The sequence below is a fragment of the Diuraphis noxia genome, unplaced genomic scaffold (assembly GCF_037042655.1).
Source record: "Diuraphis noxia isolate RWA-SAM2 unplaced genomic scaffold, SU_Dnox_SAM2 contig0003, whole genome shotgun sequence".
Classification (NCBI taxonomy): domain Eukaryota; kingdom Metazoa; phylum Arthropoda; class Insecta; order Hemiptera; family Aphididae; genus Diuraphis; species Diuraphis noxia.
Window position 1 is genome coordinate 64,372,693 of NW_028301713.1, and position 16,037 is coordinate 64,388,729.

General features: G+C 32.4%; 2 protein-coding genes across 6 annotated transcripts in view; one reads left to right on the forward strand and one right to left on the reverse strand.

Moving 5' to 3' along the window:
* MESK2 (misexpression suppressor of KSR 2) overlaps positions 1-16,037 on the reverse strand; it is a 71,252-nt gene that overhangs the window by 5,415 nt on the left and 49,800 nt on the right. For 2 of the 3 annotated variants that reach the window (XM_089223785.1, XM_089223787.1), the window contains 2 exons: positions 5,264-5,348; positions 278-325 (listed from right to left, as the gene is read on the reverse strand). In XM_089223785.1, coding sequence (XP_089079911.1) covers positions 278-325; positions 5,264-5,348 — 133 coding nt within the window. The remainder of the gene's footprint in view (positions 1-277; positions 326-5,263; positions 5,349-16,037) is intronic. The other variant, XM_089223786.1, reaches the window with a different exon arrangement.
* LOC107163075 (glucose dehydrogenase [FAD, quinone]-like) lies at positions 6,064-13,237 on the forward strand. 3 transcript variants are annotated; one of them, XM_089223784.1, is made up of 5 exons: positions 6,086-6,202; positions 8,801-8,839; positions 8,934-9,146; positions 10,158-10,391; positions 11,112-13,237. In XM_089223784.1, exons 1-5 carry the CDS (start codon positions 6,124-6,126, stop codon positions 12,476-12,478), a joined length of 1,932 nt encoding a protein of 643 aa, XP_089079910.1. In that variant the 5' UTR covers positions 6,086-6,123; the 3' UTR covers positions 12,479-13,237. The 3 variants fall into 3 exon arrangements, with proteins under 3 accessions (XP_015365790.1, XP_089079910.1, XP_015365792.1); XM_015510304.2 differs by lacking the exon at positions 8,801-8,839 and having other exon boundaries at positions 6,064-6,202; XM_015510306.2 differs by lacking the exons at positions 6,086-6,202; positions 8,801-8,839 and adding an exon at positions 7,864-8,016.

Here is a 16,037-nt window from a genome sequence, read left to right on the forward strand (position 1 = left end):
GCCCAGTAGGTAGGAGGGTGTATTTGGTTTGTATGTGTGTGTATGTGTGTGTGTGCGTGTAACGTGTGTTACATGTGTGTGTGGTTGTGTGTGTGTGGTTGTGTGTGTGTGGTTGTGTGTGTGTGTGTGTGTGTGTGTGTGTGTGTGTGTGTGTGTGTGTGTGTGTGTGTGTGTGTGTGTGTGTGTGTGTGTGTGTGTGTGTGTGTGTGTGTGTGTGCGTGCGCTAACTATTCGTGCATCCGTGCGCTAAATTCATTAGCTGGTAGTACATTTTTACCTTCAGCCGATCTGGATACGGTCAACGGTGGCCGGCCGAGTCTCACAGCTGTGGCCACCATCCGTTGACGCCACCACCCATTGCACACAACATGTACGGGACAAAAAAAAAAACAAAAAAACAAAAAAAAACATGAAAATAAATAATATGTATACATTACGTAGGTACAGTTATAACTTATAATTATTGTCCTATTTAATATTTTTTGCAATATTCGTATGCTAATATACATCGCTTATTTCTATAATATTATAGATTTATGGCATTATAACCATATTATTATTATTATATATTATTATATACTCCTGCACACTGAAATATATGCATTTTATATTATACACACACACGCGGCGATTCTTTTAATGCAGACAATGCATTATGCATATAATGTTGATCACTTCTTCAAGTAAATTTTTGACATTTTATTTTTGGAAAATATAAAATGCGTATATGCGGTTCGAACGTTCTTCGGGCATGTCAGCTAATCCACTGGAGTCGAATCAAATATATTACCTATATAATATGTACCTTAGTATATATTATGCAAATGCAAATTGCCAATTTCATGATTCCGAATAGAAAAATGTTCTTAAAATATGCTATGTAAGTGACATCAGGAAATTGAATTAATTTTTAGTTTTTTTTATTATTATTAACATTTAAGGGTTTGCTATTTAGAAAATTATTTTGCTCAAATTATGAAATCAAAAATATAGTTCATCGTTTAAAAATAAAAATACGATCATTTTACTTTGGTTTTGCCATCAAATACAAGTGTGGAAATAAATGGGGCAACTGTATAATGTGATTTTCTATTCTAAAATATAAAAACGTTTATAAGAAGCACCGTGTAAATATTAATTGTATACTATATTAGTATTGATATGTTCAATAATTATCTGAATATATTATATAAGTCATTAAAACTAGAAAAAACACAAACATACAAAAAAAAAAAAAATAGATACACAATCATATTATTTAATAATATTTATATATATAAAAAAAACAGCGTTATTATTAACATATAATATAATTATAATATTATAATCGTGCAATAAATTACGACTGACTGCTGTACACTCTATATTGTCATCCACACAACACTTACAATATATTATGTTTACAGGTTAACATTGCAAATGTTTAATTATGATAACAATAATAATTGTCCAAGCATACGACGCATGTGTTTTAGATTATTGCATACTCGACGGGTAGGTATAAAATTATTGGGTAGTCGTCGTTTGACGGACAAACGTCTGCAGTATAATACATGGTTACGCGATAACGATTAATTAAACATTTCGACACGACAACATTAAATCAATATAGGTATATAATATTATAATATCGTATAAATGTGAACATTGTGAACGCACACGTATGTGTATTATTTTAATATTAATATATTCGCAATCGCGCCCGTCCAAGATATTCACTTCAAAAAGTGCTATTATTTTTATTCACGAAAAATAGATATGACTTTACGTTTAATCGATTTTTCTTGTTCACGTGTGCATAAAATTAATAGATAGGTCGATAGATTAATGCGTTATACCTATTTGTACCTATTTAAAAGAAATTATGGTGTACGAGCATAAAACACGTGTCGACGTATGTATATAAATATAATATTATGTACCCAAGAATTGCATCGCAAAATAAGTGCAAAACGAAAGGCACGTGCGGCGCCACTGCAACAGCAAACGATCATTGATATTTATAAACACATCTAGCTGAACTTTAGAACTTGGGGCGGACAGAATTTTAGGTACGATTCGACACAATTTCGTCTTGTGAACCACGAACGGGTTAAAAGGTCATGTATTATTATCGTCGCTGTCGATCATTGAAATCGCGAACAAAAAACGACGTCTAAAAGCCATATTTCAAATGCGGACACACGTGTAATTCCCATGAAATTATAGTTATAGGTAGGTGAAAATAATATTTTATCTATGTGAGCAGTTATTGATTTCTATGAAAAAACCGCGTTTCTTCTTCCGCCTAGATCAGAAATAATATATATTACATTGTGCGATTAAAAAGATTGCGTTTAATGGCAATAGTTTTTAATACTGATAATTTTTCTGCTGTTTAGTAAAAAAAAAAAGGGAACGTGAATAGCAAAAAAATTGAATGTTAATTCACATCTTAGCTTATTAGGACGAAAACATTTAGTCTGTTTTTCTCTATTAGTTCCTATCTGTAAATTGAATTTTTCGAGTTAAGCAAAAAAAGGGTGTGTATATGTATATGTACTACAACCTGAGCCGTGACAAGCGAAAACATGACGCACATGAATATAATAATGTGTGTAATGTGTCTAATCAACCTGATACATTTGTGTAGACTAAATGCAATTATTGTAAAATAAAAATAGAATACGCAGTTCAACATATTGTATTCATGCTCGTGACACCATACAAACTAATATGTGCAATACGTCTCAAACGGACAACACTCTAAAATTAGCCATTCGCGTTGGCAGATGATCAATTGTCTATTGATATTAATACAAAGAATAAATATTATAATACAAAACGAAAAATATTAAAAAGCTTTATCTACCTTATATTTAAAAGTTGCTCAATAATAAATTCATTTCGAGCTTTAAAGTATGATAATTTTCTTCCAGACGGGTTGCCGGCGTACGAATAAAATGTATTAATGCAGTAACGATTAACAATTCTAATTGTCGCAACAATTATTATTTAGATTCTAAAATTTACAAATCTTGTTTTTGTTTGATAATATTATATAATGCTTAAGCTAAACAAATAAACAATCATATTTCTTTGGAATTTGACACATTTCAAGTGGTTATTTTTAACTATTCATCATAGATAATATATGTTAACATAATATGGAGTTAGTTTGAGAGCTCTGACATTTTCCATCTGCTGGTATTAAATAAAATCCAGTCGATATAATTTCATATAATATTTATAAAATCACATAAACCGACTACCGAGCAATGTGATACAATACAAATCGTAAAATTTAAATAGTTATTAATTTCTCTATCAAGGGAGTCATTATGTGTTATCAATCAATATGGACCAGTCACACAACAATATCAACACAATAAAACTTAATAATTTCACTATATTTTGGTTTATTTACTTAATGTACATTTATATTATTATGTATAATTTTTAATTTTTCTTTTAAATATCATTTATACTTAATCAACTGTATGTATAATATGTTGTAATGTCCATTGTTTTATGACAATTATTTAAAACACAACATAATATCATGGATCTATCCCTTATACCAAGATACATATTATATATCTTTAGAATTTGATCCGTTGATCGTAACAGAGATTGAAATTTATCTTTAGTAAACAGGTTTTTTCAAAGGTATTTTTCATACCATCTAATCAAATGAAAGAAGAAATAATTATTTTTGATTTGTTCGTATAGTTAAATTATTAATAAAATAATATTTTTAAAACGTAAAACACGCGTATAATAACGTAACATACTCGTCAAACAAACATGTCTGTATTAAATATTATAACAATCATAATAAATAAACAAAACTAAATATGAGGTACTGTAGCAAAATGATTACTACTTGCATTATGCGTATGATAATTCATAATGAACAGTACGCCGTACATATTAGTAAATACCTAAACAATATATAAAGGCGACATTAATCACGAGTGGTTCAAGTCAAATCGGATTTCTATAATGGAATTGTTTTATAACGTTGAGTGCTCTACGTATCTAATTTGACGTGATACACAAAAGCCGTGAATACTCTGTATATACCTAAGTATTACGATGATTATAATCTTTTTATTCAAATCATTATAATTTATAGGTGAACCTATACGTTTTTAAACAATTTTACCGATCGTCTATATTTTGCGACTGTTTCGATTGATAACTCCGAACCGCTCGTAATAATTATCGTCGTTTATACACACTGTATATATTATACGTATAATATAGTGCACACAAATTAAACGCAAAAAATATAATATAATATATTAATAAACAACTATGCGTGTTGTAAACATTTGCAATATGTACCGAATATTATGATGGTGATATTATTATTATGTGACAAAGATGATGATGTAATTTTTATCACATTTCGTTCTACAGACAGCGGCGCACACGCGGGATGACTTATTATTTCAGCGGATTTAATTTAAATATGTTTTTTTGTCATTTTCGACGAATGCCGGACTGCAAAACGAATTATTCAAATGGCGTTCATCTGTCGTTCGTTCTTCGAGTATTGTCATTCGATAAAAAAAAATTGTAATGTACGCCGCCGTTTTTCGGACTACACCATTAGCAAATATAGGTGTAAATGGGTGACTCGTTACTGTATATATAATAATAATATTGTGTTGTGATTTGCATCGCACACGGACGAATGAAACATTTTACTCGACGACCTATTTGATATTATATAGTAGAACGGAAGCATAAAAAACGCACAGTATACAACAACAAGAAAATAATCTAACAAGATTTTTATTAATTTCAATACAAATCCGCGAACGCACTAACTTTTTTGTTTTTTTGACAAAATTGAATGAGGCGGGGGCCCGAAAAACTTATATACGCCTATATATAGACACCATTAACAAATTGCCATCATATATATATATATATATATATATATATTTATTTATTTATATATATATTTATATATATATTGTTAATGTATGTATTAATAATGGTAAAAAAAAAAAAAAAACAATAACGACACATTGTGACTAAATAATGATAAATACGTACAAATGTGTGAATTTAATATCATATGACTACAAATTTGTTATATATGTAGGTAGTTAATAACCTCCGATATTATGATTATACGTAGGTGTATTGTTTTTGTTATTATTATTAATTGAATTTTTTTTTGCATTTTTCCGTATATAAACGTCGAAGCATTAGACAAAAAGGAAAACTTCCGCTTATTTTACTGTGCACGAAGACTGGTTTGGCTTACCGTAACCGAGTCCTTGCAAGAAAAGCCGCAGCGCTTCACACATTTTTTGTGGTACCTCTTCCAGCACCATGCTACAGTCAGATATCTATATGAGAAAAAAAACAACGATGACATTAATACAAAATTTAACAAGTAGCTGGTAACAGTAGTGGCAACATAGTCAACGTGTCGAGACGTCTATTTTCTAATCCGAGACTTGAGACCGTTTTTAATCGTTTCGTCGAACGGATTTTGATTTCAAGACTAAATCACGATTTCCAGTAAGCATGTTTGGCGCATTTTATGATCGGTGCATGTACATTGAGGTCCGAAATCACGCTTAAAAAATACGAAAAAAAATTTTAAAACGGTCGCAGATCGATAATAGACGCCTCGTACTTTATTAATAATATCGCGGTACTTCGGACGAATAGGGTTTTCAAACGCAGTCATACAGAAACAGCAAATATCTACTTAGTACTTATGATATTTAATAACGATTGGCCACATAATAATTATCCGGGATTATACATAATGTTATACAACGTCTGCGCAGTTCCGCGCGCGTTATTTTATTCGATCATATCCGAAATTAAACAAAAAAAAATTTCCATTAGTCGTAGATATTGCACGTATTAGAGATTGGACAATTACGCTGCAAGTAAGCCTAAATTCATACGTCACACATACAAATATATATATATACATACATAAAACGAGAATGTTTTTGTCACTATTGTATTTCTATGTAGTGTTGGTTTTGCATGTTTTTGTGACAGTTCGACCGTAATCATATACCTAGGTTAGTATCTTTTTTTATAAATTCGATTTTACACAATTTCTGTTTAATTTAACTACACATTTTTTTTACCTTTATAAATATGCGTGTGGTGTTTTACTTACAAATATTTTCGCAAGTGTTAAACGTACTAGTTACTTCAAAGCTCATAAAAAATAAAGGTAAATACATTTGAATTTCATAATTATTTTACATACTCCCAGTCTAAGACGTTAAACAATAAGTAATCGTATTGATATATAAATATATATTGGTATACTATATATTATATATAAAAGTTGCTATGTATTGTATTACATAGTTTTCTGGACTTGTATGAATATAATTTATGATATTAAAATAGTTTTATAGAAAAATTTGATTCAGTATGCAGTAATATCATTAACAACCATTAGAGCCTTAAGAGTGTTCAAAGTTTACTTCGTGATTTTTGTACATATATTTATAATATATGAAAATACATTTTTTAAATAGGTTTCATAGTAAGGGTGCAAAAATATAAAAACGTAGACTATTAAGGGGGTGATCTACTTTTCCACCAAAATCGAACTTTCCGTTTATCGCCACCACAAATTACAGTTTCTATATTTTGGTAACCCCTTGGTAATGATTTTTAAAATAACAAAAATAATTAGGTAATCAATTTTTGATTAAATATATGATTTTACGAAAACACATTCAAGTGATACTTAAAATTAAAATTATATAAAATATTGTATAATATATTATAAAAAGTCAATATTACGACGTAAAATACAATATCACAGTCAAACATTTATTTATTTATTATAATTATACGCAATTGATTAATGTTATAGGTATCGTAAAATCTATAAAAGATCAAACCAGACAAGCGTTATCTTTAGTGTCAGTCGTCGCATGAATTTCGAACATAATCTTATTAATAAGGGAAAAACATGATTTTGAACATATTATTATCTACGTGTACGTAGGTATATAATATAATATTTTAATACTTTCAATCATAATTATTTAAAGTATCACTTGAATGTTTTTTGTAAAATCATATATTTAATTAAAAATTGATAACCTAATTTTTTCTGTTATTTTAAAAATAATTACCAAGGGGTTACCAAAATATAAAAACTGACATTTGTGGTGGCGATAAAAGGAAATATATATTTTTGTGCTGGCGGTAAACGGACTTGGCGCTAAACCGAAAGGTTGATTTTGGCGGAAAACGGTGACGCCCCTATTAAGGAATTCCGTGTTTCCACCAAAATAATATTGGCCGTTTCTATCATAGCCTTTTTCCGCCAAAAACGAAAAAGGTACGATTCCTATATCTGCTAAAAAATTTTGAAAAATTATAATTTATATTTTTAAAACAGTATAATTATTACATGAATTATAATTTGAAATATTGAAATTAAATGGATATGTGATATTATGCAACTATAAAATAATAATAATATTTTCTTATTTTAGTATAGGTACATACATTAATCATTATTGTTACATATTTTGTACATGGGTTCCTAAATAATAATTGGCTGAAACATCTTTCTGCAATAATACATTTTGGTGGAAACGGGAATGATGCTTTTTTTTATTTTGGGCGGAAAAGGCTATATGCGTAAATCAGGGAACCTTTTTTTATTACAAAAACGGGCTATGCCTGATTTTTATACAGTCACAAAAATGTATTGTTAGTGGGTCGTTGTATCGTGGTGATAAGGTAAATTGATTACCTTGACTCAAAAAATTGGATTAAGAATAGTTAATACCTATTTATAATTTATACTATAATGTTTGTTCGGCCATTATGATTGTTACCGTATTTAATTGATGTACTTATCAGATTCGATCCAGTCAAAAATCAATCCATTAACTTGAAGATCACGTAATTTATATTTGGTATTTTTATTAAATCATCTATAAATTCATGCGTTTGTTGTTCAAGTGCCCACTTTACTGTCTGTATCGTGGAAGTATAATTAAATTGCTTAAGTAGGTAAGTGTAACAACGACGAAGTTTATAACTTTTGATTATAATAATGTAATATAGTTACCTACTATAAGTTGATCAAAATTAGTTAAAAGCCATTTTACATAAAATCATTTTGAAACAAAAACCAACCGTCTTCATAACAACAAGTCAAAGAATCGTTATAAGTACGCCATGACGTGATATAATACTATTTTTCGTCGTTTTTATATTTTATACGAATTATAATGAATGTAATAAAGTCGTCGAATCACTACATCAGAAGTGCACGATAAACGGTACGGTTATAGCCATATTGTACACTAGCCTACATTTGATTAAATATAAATACGACGCAAAACAATTAAAGGGTATAGCTTACATTATTTTAGTGACCCGCATTGTTATCTTTCCGATTTGCATGCACCCAACTAAAATAATAAGTCCTCGTTGAAATTGTACACGACCGATTATACATAACTGGAATCCGTTCCCCGTTTAACATACGTCTCGTCACACTCAGTGATTTTGTGATTTCTAATCGACTAATGGTGATTAATTAACCAAAACCATTGATATAATGTTCAACATTTCGTATATGTGGGTGCTTAGTCGCTTTATTCGTTATTTATATTTATTGTACTTTCGGTCAGCATATAACTTCATGCTATATTTTTCACTGCTTGACGACAGAACAGCCACATGCATTTTTTCAAAACCCTATTCCAAATCATCATTATTTATTCCTTTACACTTCATATTTTATCGTAAAAAATGAAAGTGTTATTTTATTTTCATCTGTTATGCCAAGTGGTAAACGTGTTGACGTCCACAAAATCTTACAACAGAGGTAACCATTATGTTGTTATGTACCTATTGCTGTTTAAAATTCACACGCATGCATTTTGATTGAAATTATTATAATTTATTATTATAATCATTAGCTGGGAATTGCATACAAAACGACGAACACGTAGAAACTTCATTCGTCAAGGAATTGTGTAAATCAAATCCAGATTTGGAAGAGTTTATGATAGCCGCCGACATCTTGATAAGATCCGATTGTGCTTTGATCGATTCGTGTAGAAGAGTGATCGAGCAACCTCACGATGATATCGACGAAGTAGACTTCATAGTGGTTGGTGGAGGAGTCTCAGGTAAAAGATCATTTAAGCTCAGTGTAAATATTTAAACGAGGTGTTATTTTTTTATTGAAACAATAGCAGCTTTATTATGGTGAATACCCGAACAATCTGTTTCGTTTATAATTTATAGTTACAAAGTGTTGTTATATTTTTACATGATAATAAACATTTAATCCTTTTCTTTTATTCATTAAGACTATAACACAATAATCTACTTAGGATTTTCAAATAACAACTTAAAGTTTTTATTTTTAATTCTCGTTGAGATATTTTTTGTAAACATTTTGACATTTTTCGAGTAATAAATCTGACTTTTGATATATTATAAACAAATATTATTATTAATTATAATAGCTGGTGAAGGGTAAATATTTCATGCATTTTAAGACAATCATTCTGATCTAACCTAAACTTTAAATTATTGTAAAACTAATGTGTCATTAGTTTTTGGATTAATGCACTTAAATTTTTTCAGTGAAATATTATACTTGGTAATTTAATATTAATGTTAAAGGCTACCATTTGAAAATTGATACCATTTTAATAAATAAAAACCGCAGCACGAAAAGAATAATAAATTATGAAAAACCCAGAATAGCACGTTTGTTATGGAAATCGATAGTGGACAGTTATTTTAGCCAAAGCATACTAATCTTTTGTCCATCAAAATTCTGATTGACAAAGTAATGTGATATTACTTTTTAAAACTGATTTGAATTCGCAATGACGACTACTCGAGATTGGTTTGTCTAATTTTCCCTGCTTAAATCCCCCTCCCTTAAATAATTATTAATTTTCAAACATTAATTATTCGGAATTTAAAACAGAAACCTTAAGGAGTTTGAATTAGGTAAATTTCAAATTGCATCGTGTGTACATGTCACCGCTTCGGCGTTTCACAAAAGAACAGTAAACAATTCAATTTGTTCATTTGTATGTGATTTTTGTCCATCTTACCGATCGACCTATTATTGCGATAATATTTAAGACCACTAACGCCTATAATGTATTGTAAATCTCCAGGTCCCGTAGTGGCTGGGAGACTATCGGAAAATTCTTCCTGGACGGTGATCCTCTTTGAATCCGGTCCAGAGCAACCAGCAGCCATCGACATACCTGCCTTGCTGAGTTCGGCAATCGCTACGAAGTACGATTGGCAGTATTCTACAACGCCGCAAAAACACGCTTGTTTGGCATATGGGGGAATATGCGGCTGGCCCCGAGGAAGATTATTGGGCGGAACTGCTTCTCTGTCGGGTAAATATAATACAAAATTTGCTACAAAGATGTTGATATGATCATTTTAAAAACAAAACATGACCAAGGGTTGAGTGTGTGATATAGATTTACGGCTAATGTACAATGTATTGACCTACGTGGATAAACGAGACACAATTCTAACGGATGTGTGATATCGGTGTATAAGCTGGAAATCTTCAAAATAACATTAACTATTTTTTTAATCTAACATATAAATGTATTTTAATACTATTTATGTCATACCACAATAATACAATATAGCGGTGTATGCTATTCTATTGATATATTTTAGGGTAATTATTATTATTATATTTTCATTTATAAAATTTGACATCACTACAACCTACAATCATCGGTATGATTTGAAATTCAAATGTGCAACATATGATAAACATATATACGTAATTAATAAATATTCAAATAATAAAACTTCATTGTGTGTTTGAGAGGGTAATTTGCATACTTGTACCTAGCAAGGACATTTTGAAATTTTTACAACAAAATATAAATCTGATAACTATTGAATATATAGTTATAACTAAAGTGAATCGTATTTTTTTTTTTAATAAAATGACACTTTCACTAAACATATCATTATATTAAGTTTACTGAAATTAAAAAAAGATTAGGTCACGTGAATTTGAAATTGAAAACTTGTACCTACAAAAACAAATACCAAATACCGATCTAATCGTATAATATTCGACCTTTTTTAAGGTTCGATGTACTCGAGAGGGCACCGGAACATTTACGACGGGTGGTTGAGGGACGGCAACGTCGGTTGGGGATACGACGACGTGTTGCCGTTTTTCAAGATGTCTGAGAACAACAAGGACTACAAAACGGAAATCCACGGAACTCGGGGCCCGATTCCGGTGCAAAAGCCCACGGAAATTTTGTCGATATCGCGGACGCTGATTGAGGCTGGCCGGGAATTGGGGTACTCGGAGATAGACATGAGTGACCCGGACCCGATGGGTTTCTCGATCGCGCAGCTCATGATCAACAAAGCCAAGACCCGAGTGACGACGCCCACGGCGTACCTGCGACCGCACCTGAACATCCGTAGCAACCTGCGCGTCAAGACCAACTGCCACGTGACACGACTGTTGTTCGCAGCGGACCGACGGTCGGTACAAGGCGTCGAGTACGTGGACAGCGCGAACCGCACCAGACGTATGATGGCTAGAAAGGAGGTGATCCTGAGCGCAGGCGTCATAGGGTCTCCGCACTTACTCATGCTGTCCGGCATCGGACCGGCAGAAGACCTGCGACCGCTTGGCGTGCCGGTGGTGCAGGATTTGCGGGTGGGACACAACCTGCAGCACCACGTGGCCAGCAAGCTCAGCTTCCAGCTGAACGTGATGCACGATCGGCTGTTGACGTACGAGACGATCGGCCAGTACCTGAAGAACAGGTCGGGTCCGCTGTCCACCACCGGCGCTCTGCAGACGTCCGCGTTCTTGCGGTCCGATCAGGCGGGGCCTACGGACCCGGCCGATTTACAGTTTTTCTTCGACGGATACTCGCCGAACTGCGCTTACGCCCAACCGGTGTACGGCGGGTGCACGGCGGCCTCGACCCCGGTGCGCATGAACATACGGCCGGCGAACGTAATGCCGCGGAGCCGGGGCACCATTCGGCTGATGAGCGCCAACCCGTTCGTCCGGCCACGAATCGATCCCAATTACCTGGCCGCTGAGACGGACGTCGAAGTACTGGTGTGGGGCCTGCGGAAGGCATACGAACTGGTGCACACCAAGGCTCTGCAGCAGCTGGGGGCCACCGTTGACCGGTCACCCGTCAAATACTGCAAAGGGTTCACGTTCGCCACCGACCCGTACTGGCGGTGTCTGGTCCGTTACCACACGCAAGGCGAGAACCACCATGCGGGCACGTGCAAGATGGGCCCAGCCTCGGACCCGTCAGCCGTCGTCGATTCCGAGTTGCGAGTGCACCGCGTCCGCGGCTTGCGCGTAGTCGACTCGTCCGTGTTTCCGACACAGCCCAACTGCAACCCAATCGCGCCCGCCGTCATGGTCGCCGAGAAGGCAGCGAATTTCATTAAGAACACGTGGCGCTGACGCTAGGCCGTACCGAACATGTCCGCGATTCACGTACTCGACGCGCGACGGCGGCATACCGGTACGATTCGTGATGCAGTCGACGGTATCTTGGTGACGTCCGCCATATGACGACATCGGCAAATATATTGTAAATTCGAACATCAAAAAAATAATATTTCAATTCGTCTCCCAACAACTTGTATACCTACTGCAAAGATCGTTATTGATGTACCCACCTTTTAACTCAGTATTCCATTTTAGTTATATAAAATTATATTTATTTATTTATGTAACATTATGTATATTATTATTTATTATGATATCACAATTATAACTGTATAAATATTTCGATTTTGTACGAGTTTAAATTGGTATTATTAAATAGAAATAAAATAAACGCCCTTTTTAAACTCTATATTATATTATTATATTATTCAAGTTTATTACACTATTTAAAATAATATTTTACTCAATAATTATTATACCTAGGATGATATCTTTAATAACACAGTTTTCATTATGTGAACCATGTCATTGGTTTCTCGACTAATCACCGAAATACATCATTCATAATAGTCATTACCAATATTTTTAAAGTTACGTGTAATATTTATTTCTCATACAGTCATATCTCATATAATTCAAATTTTTGTGCAGAGAAACTTATAAAAATATATTTGTACGCATTCAATTACATAGAGTTATTTTTTTTTACATTTTTATCTGTAGAATGCTTTTAAGATGACGGTGCCGAAATTATAAAAATAACAATAAATAGTTGAAGTGTTTTTGTTTTACATTATGATAGTTAGTGCCTTATTTACCATTCACAAATGACGAACCACAGTGCCCTATACTATCGCAAACTACAAAGCAGAGTGTATTTTAACATATTTTTGGCCTCAAATGAAATATTTCTGCAGTCATTACTGAGAATGAAATTTGATAGTTTTAAAATAGGTATCTTTGTAATCCCAAAGAGAAGAAAACAAACTTCTCGTCACTATAAGAACTCGAATTACAACATCGATATACCAGTACTTATAGTATGTGCCTACAGTTTATTTTTTTTCCATGACGATTGAATAACGTCAAAACAATAATAGCGGGTACCTATACCCTGAGTGGAAAACCAACGAAAACAACAGGAGGAAAGTTTAGATTTCAAATTAATGAATTGGCAAACGAGTGTTATTTTTATAAATAATTAACAGATTTAAATGTGTGTCAAATAATGACGACAAGATACCACTGATACAGAGTCGATCTCAAGCTTAGAAATCGTGTAGTGGTCACATCATCTGTTGTTATAATACGAACGATGAAGTACTTTTTTCTCTAAGAATAAAATTTAAAACAAAAATTAACTACAGCTGAAGATGTAAAATACCAATTATTATCGTCATCTGTAATATTTGTTTTGTGTTAAATATTATAGACAACTTAGCTAATCATGTATAAAAAAAATATACTGCTGTAACCATGTGTCATAATAATATTAACAATATAACTAACCTTGTTATGCACTTGAAAAAAAAGATTCAAGTGAAATTGAAATACCTATACTAAACAAACACAGTAATACTAGATTCTCAACTGCTTCTCAAAACCACCTAATTTAATGTACCGAATGCATTATTAAAAATAATTGTTAGGTACCCAATTAAAGTTATTTAATTTTTTTTTTTTTAAAGATTTTGGTTGTTAGAATCAATGTATTATGTTATGTCTTAGCTAATTTATCGATTATTCTTTATAATCTTGGTTTTCCAAATAATTCTTAATTTTTATCTGACCGCGAGGAGTCATCGTTTAAAAACATAGACAGTTTTAAATTATATTAAATTATACATTTTAACACCAGTTAAGGAACGATATTTTTAAACTAGGCTCAAAAGTGAATGAAAAATATATAGGTGTATTGCGTAGAATGAATAACTTAAAAATAAACAGAAGTAAAGATTCCCCATACAAAAATGTTCGGACACCGAGAACACATTATTGATCTATGTCAAAATTAATATTGATCGCATTAGTTTCTGAAAAATTAGTAATGATATCCGGACATATTATACTGGATGTTAATTTAGAAAGTTTGTAACCATAATTCATGATGTATAGCAAATGTTTTAATACAATTTTAAACATTTACAAATTATAATGAGTGGCTTGGTGAGGCGCGATCGTACGCTCAATCTGCGGAAACGCACTGAGCGAACGTACCGGATAGGTGATCACCAGTAATTTTCAGCAATATATCCTTGCCACACATACACAAACACGTGTTACAACCCTACCCACTTATAAACCTACAAACAAATATACAAAAATAACCCCTACCGTACCACCCCACACCCAATGGTCTATGTTGCCGCGGCCGCGGGTTCCCGCTACAAAAAAAAAATAAAATATATATAATGAACAATACCTCCATTTTACCTTTATTTAAATGTAATATATAATTTACATGCATATATATATTAGCAGTTACCGACTTTCCAATTAATTAAAACTATAATATGGAATTGTATGAATACCCAGAAATACCATTCCACCTTAAGGACATTTTCTTTGTAAATTCCCTTCATTTAGTTAACTTCATGTAATGTTGCGTGGGTTTTATTAAGATTGATGTGGAATGAACAACGTGAATTCGATAAAATAAACTTTGGTTTTTATGTATAAATATTTAAATATAGGTACGTACAACACTGCAACACTCCAGTTGATTTTAAAGAAAATTGTTTTATTGATTTGGTGAAATTTATATCATAATTTTCATTGTTTTAAGTGCGTTTGAAGTGATGCAAGTAGCACTAATGGTGCAATTAAAAAATATTTTCGTGGAGGTCTAGTTCGTTCAATTATATAAAATATTTACATTATACACATAAAAATAAGATTTAATATGCTGGCAGCCGAAAAAAAACAGAAAAGTAAAATTTTGAAGAGGAGTTATAACCCCCCACGGCCCCCACCCCAACAACCCCCTCTGGTCACACCATTGAGTAGCATTAGTTCTCAGTCTATTTTTGTGTCGGACAGCAGTATGATTTTTATCTTAACATAATTTATAGCACGGCTCATTGTATAGGCAATATAGGTACATTTATGCGACATTGTTGTATTTTCGACAGCTGCATAAGATACGCTCAATAACAGTAAATTCAGCCCAATAAAGTACATACAAGATGTTACAAATGATTATATAGATCAGGTGTCAGACTTTCAGCTCGAATATTTCCTCCTTATTCCTATACATATAATTAAACATTGTGTATTATAGTTTCAACGCTTATATAGAGATTTTCAAAGTCAACTATTACAATTTTTGCCAATAGCCAAGACTGAAAATATAGGTAATTTATATTACTTTTTCAAATCAAACATAAAAGATTTTAAAAAAACTTTTATAGAAGATTTACCTCGAAAACCGATTATATTTTTATGTGTTACCCCATTCGATAACTCTTTTCGGCTTTCTATAAGCTGATCGAAATTCCAAAAAAAATTGTCTCTGTATTAAGTCACTTACTCGGCTATATTGTCGAATGTCTATTTTTCATGCATATAATAT